This window comes from Salvia splendens, chromosome 13, assembly GCF_004379255.2.
Source record: "Salvia splendens isolate huo1 chromosome 13, SspV2, whole genome shotgun sequence".
Lineage (NCBI taxonomy): Eukaryota > Viridiplantae > Streptophyta > Magnoliopsida > Lamiales > Lamiaceae > Salvia > Salvia splendens.
In genome coordinates, this window is record NC_056044.1 from 23,176,682 (window position 1) to 23,182,023 (window position 5,342).

General features: G+C 39.0%; 2 protein-coding genes across 2 annotated transcripts; one reads left to right on the forward strand and one right to left on the reverse strand.

The window, feature by feature from the left end:
* The first annotated feature begins 1,364 nt into the window (after positions 1–1,364).
* Positions 1,365–3,592, forward strand: LOC121762922 (squalene monooxygenase SE1-like). Its single transcript, XM_042158949.1, has 6 exons — positions 1,365–1,670; positions 1,766–1,877; positions 1,965–2,139; positions 2,224–2,893; positions 2,974–3,252; positions 3,340–3,592. The coding sequence occupies exons 1-6, from the start codon at positions 1,431–1,433 to the stop codon at positions 3,472–3,474; spliced, it is 1,611 nt and encodes a 536-aa protein (XP_042014883.1). The 5' UTR covers positions 1,365–1,430; the 3' UTR covers positions 3,475–3,592.
* LOC121762923 (heavy metal-associated isoprenylated plant protein 26-like) lies at positions 3,539–5,078 on the reverse strand. The gene is made up of 2 exons (XM_042158950.1): positions 4,879–5,078; positions 3,539–4,067 (listed from the first exon to the last, which is right to left on the reverse strand). The coding sequence occupies exons 1-2, from the start codon at positions 4,957–4,959 to the stop codon at positions 3,684–3,686; spliced, it is 465 nt and encodes a 154-aa protein (XP_042014884.1). The 5' UTR covers positions 4,960–5,078; the 3' UTR covers positions 3,539–3,683.
* Positions 5,079–5,342: the final 264 nt, after the last annotated feature.

Here is a 5,342-nt window from a genome sequence, read left to right on the forward strand (position 1 = left end):
ATTTGATTGTAAACATTTTTAATGAAAACAAAATAGAAATCGGAGATTTTTAATAATATGAAACAAAAGTTGTAAACATTTTTAGAAAAGTTCAAGATTAGAGAATTTGGAGTCCCATGTTATAAATATATAAATCGTATAATGAACTGAGTGTTAACTCTTTAAATAGGTAAAGGATAGATGGTGGACACTCGAAGTCGTATACCATGTGTTTATTTTTCCTACATACTACTACAGTCTACAGCACTAAAAATAATGATTCAACCCAAGATATAATGAATTTTCCTTGTGTAGTTTCTCCAAACCAAAGAATCAACATTACTTCACGGAAGTTTAGTGGCATCTAATTTCTCTTTTCAACAATTTCGTGATAATAATCAGATTAGAGCAGCATGGTTTTCTTTTACAATTCCTACATTTTTCTATTGAGGTAAAAACTAAAATTTTCATATTTCGAGAGCTCAAACAAAATCTTACACACAATTTCTCTAAGTTGGTTCAATTAGTTCACTTAAGATTCTAATCAAAACAGATATATACCAGCTTACCAAAAGCAAAAAGGACAAAAATATGAACACAGTTGCAGCTCAATCACGTAGGTGTGCTCTGCTGTTTGCAAATGATCTGTATAAGCAGATGGCCTTCAAGTTTCAGTCACTCTTATTTGAAACGAATCAAATCTTCTATAGATTCATTAGGATTATAGTGCAGATTTTGTCAGAATCCCAAGTTGATCAGCTAAATAAATTACTAGTACAATAAATTCAGAATTATTATTTCTCTAGACGATTTGTCAGTTTGGATTTAGTTTTGGTGTGCTGTAATCAAAGTTACTCATAGGCCATTACTAACCCAAATCGTTTTAAATAATAAGAAGTCAATGCCACATTGAATTCCATGTGTCCACTCTTCCAATTAGCAGAAATTGCATTAGAATTATTATTTAGTTAACATAAGTTTTTATTTTTTAAAAGGCCTGCTGAATGATTCCAAAATTTGTTTCATTATATCAAAGATCCTTTTTTTATTTGATCATATTTCCCTAAACTATTCTCGAATTTGTACTTACACCTTGGTGGGATTAGTTTTATTAGCTAATTGCAAACTGACGTGTACCAGAATTTCCAGTCACCCCCTGATTTAATCGAAATCCCTTGTTTAGTGTAAAACATGTGATTTTATTGTAATAATCTAACAATATTGACCCTTGACTCACTTTCTTGATTTCTAACAGCGTGTTTCCACAACAACCACCATATTAGTCCAATTTGGAGAGCTCACTTATTTTACTGCTCTAAATTTTGTCTTTCTTTGACGAATGTGCTGTCTATATATAAATATTGCCTAATAATCATAGAGAAACAACTCAAGCATTCATTGTGAAAGAAAGAAAAGGAATAGATAGATAGAATAGAACCTCATTTTGATCAATGAAATTGAATATGATGGAACAATATGTGTTAGGTTGCTTCATAGCTTTGGTTCTTGGTTACATCTTATTACAAAGGTTCACAAAAAGTGGAGACAAAAATATTAAAAAGGCGGCGCCTAGAGATGCCGGCTTTGAGGCATGTTCGGACAAGGTTGTGCGCAAAGCTGATGGGCCGCCGGATGTTGTCATTGTTGGTGCCGGTGTAGCTGGTTCAGCATTAGCTTACACTTTGGCAAAGGTATGTTTAAATAGATAAAGATCTTGAGTTTTTTTTTTATGTTCTTGAATTTGATTTGATATATAATGTCCTAAAACTTGGTATGGATTCGATAGGATGGGCGCACGGTGCTGGTGATCGAGAGGGACTTGAGCCAGCCAGATAGAATAGTTGGTGAGCTTCTTCAACCAGGAGGCTACCTCAAACTAGTTGAATTGGGAATGGAAGGTATGTATGTCAAACTTTGGCCTTAAGCAATAAATAATGTATCATACTATTTGAGTTTTAAGACAAAGTTGTGTTTGTTTTGTGAAGAATGTATTGGCGGGATTGATTCTCAGCAAGTGTATGGCTATGCACTTTACAAGGAGGGGAAGTATGCTAAACTAACCTATCCTCTCCAAGAATACACCTCGGATGTCTCCGGCCGAAGCTTCCACCACGGCCGCTTCATCCAAAGGCTACGCGAAAAGGCCGCCTCTCTTCCCAAGTAGGAAACTAGAACTTATCCCTTTCTCATCGTGCTTGTGTCGTTATCGTGTGCATTCTGATAATTCTTGTATTCCTCTTGCAGTGTGAGGATGGAGCAAGGGACTGTGACATCATTGATTGAAGGAAAAGGGACAGTGAAAGGAGTGAAGTACAAGAACAAGAATGGTGAAGATGTGAAGGCATTTGCCCCTCTCACAATAGTGTGTGATGGATGCTTCTCCAATTTGAGAAAGAATCTCTGCATTCCACAGGTGAATGTAATGTCCCACTTTGTAGGCATGGTGTTGAATCTTGAAAATGGAAAGCTTCCACAGCCCAACCACGGCCATGTTATCCTGGCTAATCCCTCGCCTGTCCTGTTCTATCCCGTGAGCAGCACCGAGGTCCGGTGCCTTGTCGACATCCCGGGCCCCAAGCTGCCCTCGATTACCAACGGTGACATGGCCAAGTACTTGAAAGCCACCGTGGCTCCTCAGCTTCCGCACGAGCTCCACGATGCGTTTGTGGAGCAAGTTGAGAAGGGGGAGATAAGGTCTATGCCTAACCGGTCCATGCCGGCCTCTCCCCTGCCCACCCCGGGTGCCATCCTGCTCGGAGACGCATTCAACATGAGGCACCCGTTGACCGGTGGGGGGATGACAGTGGCTTTGGCCGATGTGGTGGTGCTCCGCGATCTGCTGAGGCCGATGAGGGACTTCAGCGACGCGGCCGCCCTCACCAAGCATCTCGAGGCCTTCTACACGCTTAGGAAGGTCAGCATTGAATTTGATCCATCTTTGAATTGGATGTTTGAATTCATTTGCTTGGTTTTGAATGGTTTGTTTGGTTGCAGCCGGTGGCCTCGACGATTAACACGTTGGCAGGAGCTCTTTATCAGGTGTTCTGCCCAACCGCGGATGACGCGAGCCGGGAGATGAGGGAAGCCTGCTTTGACTACCTGAGCCTTGGAGGGATGTGCTCGGAAGGGCCGATCGCGCTCTTGTCCGGCCTCAACCCGAGGCCGATGAGTTTGGTTGCTCATTTCTTTGCCGTGGCTGTTTATGGCGTCGGCCGCCTTGTGTTCCCGCTTCCTTCGCCCAGCCGAGTGTGGCTCGGAGCCAGATTGCTCATGGTGAGTTTGAACCTAGACTCATTGTAGCTTGGATGCATTCCTATGATAAATATAGTAGTAGTACTAAAAAGGTTGTTATTTTGGCAGAATGCATATGGAATCATATTTCCAATAGTGAGATCAGAAGGAGTGAGGCAGATGTTCTTCCCCATAACAATTCCTGCATACAACAGGGGTGCTTCTGTTGTTATGAAGAGCGCCATGTTTGACATGATGGCTTAGCCATCTTCCTTTTTTGTTACACAAGAAAATATGATATTCTTTTTTTCGTTCTATTCTTTCTCCATCAATCAAAGTTGTATAGTTAAGATTAATCAATATAGCTAATATGCTTGTGCAATGTGTTTCAACACTTTATCGTACAAATTAAGCACAATAGAAAAAGAGGTAACACATTACTATCACAAGATTGTGATTCCACAAAGCATCCATCACATGATGGCACATGCGGTAGGATTTTCGTCGCTGAAGGCGGTGCTGTAACGGACTTCGATGGAGCTGGCTCGCCCGAGGTGCGACGCCTGAGCTTCGCTCCCGTATCTAACGTAGCCAGCGGGGGCCTTATTGTCGTAGACTCCGCGGGCGTAGGGATGGTCCACCTCGTCGTAGGGGACGTACGGCCACAGCTCGGCCTTCTTCCCGGTGCGGTGAGCCACACGCGCAACGACCTTTTCGGAGTCCACGTAGCCGGTCACCTTGAGCTTGTTCAGCTTGGGAGATATGTCTATTGATGTCACACCTTTCATTCCTTCCACAGACCTCCTCACCTTTCTCTCACACCCTTCGCAGTCTATCTTGATCTTTATCTCTACTGTCTAATTACAACACCCAATTCATAACATTTCTTTTTACATTCGACACTATGTATGTAACCGATAACTTTAGATTCAAATCCATTATTTCATTTCCATATTTCTACTTGTGGAACTCCATCACGTCTTAAATTTGTCAACTACACTTTAGAAAAAAAGATTTATGCTAATAATTATGAAGTAGATGATGTCACACTCGAGTAATTTTTATTTGGGTTAATAGCAGTTCGAATCATGAAATTTGATCAGATTCTGGTCTGTACCACAAATTTTGAAGTTGGAATATTAAATCTCAAAGTTTCAGTTTTTGTTTAATTGTTTCATCCTTGTACAAAATGTCATCTTTTAACGATATTCAAAGCGACATGTTTGATTAATATTTTTTACTTTTATATTCCTTTATTTTCTCAATCCTCTTCTTATTTGATTGAAATATTGTCGTTTTTAACAGAAAAAATACGTCGATATGGATGGGACAATTAAGAAAAAGCGAGACTTTGTGATTTAATATTCCAATTTCATAGTTTATGAGGCAGATTAGAATTTGACCAAACTTCGTGACTTAAAAGGCTATTATCTCTCTATATTTTTACAATTTTATACAACACATATAACATACTCCAATTTACATAATATTGTGTGAACTGAGGATCGGCCAATAATAAGTTTTAAGTAAGGCAGATCTGAAGTCAGATAATCTTATAATTAATTTAAGTTAGGCAGAATATGACAGGTAGATAGTGGTATATACTTGTATAACTAAGGAATAAAAAACAGAGACATAATTGAAAAATAATAAAGGTAAAGGAAAAACCTGAAGCTTCTTGTGTTTCTTATGCTTGGAATGGCCGCTTGAGCAATTTAACATGTTTGAAACATGATCCACAACACCCATTTTTCTAATATATTATCTGAGCTTCTTCACTAAATAACCTCTGCTAACTAAGTAGCTGACTCTCTCACACACACAGGTAGATTTGGGATGTCAAGTATGAAGAAGAAGAATGATTGAAGAAACATAAATATCTAATTTCTTTTGTTACAAAACATGTGAATGTGAGAATAGTGGACCCTCCTTTGTCTGTTTTGTGACTGAATTTGGGAGGTTAAGCCTCATTCAAATGGGCTTTCAAATTCAACTAAGGTCTAGTTTGCATAATAAGTCTATTGGATTCAAATAAAATCTTGGATATTTGTTCATTGAGTTTTATGTATAATAAAATTAATTTACTAGTATATCTTCTCTGAAATCTCATATGACTACTATGAATCATGAGT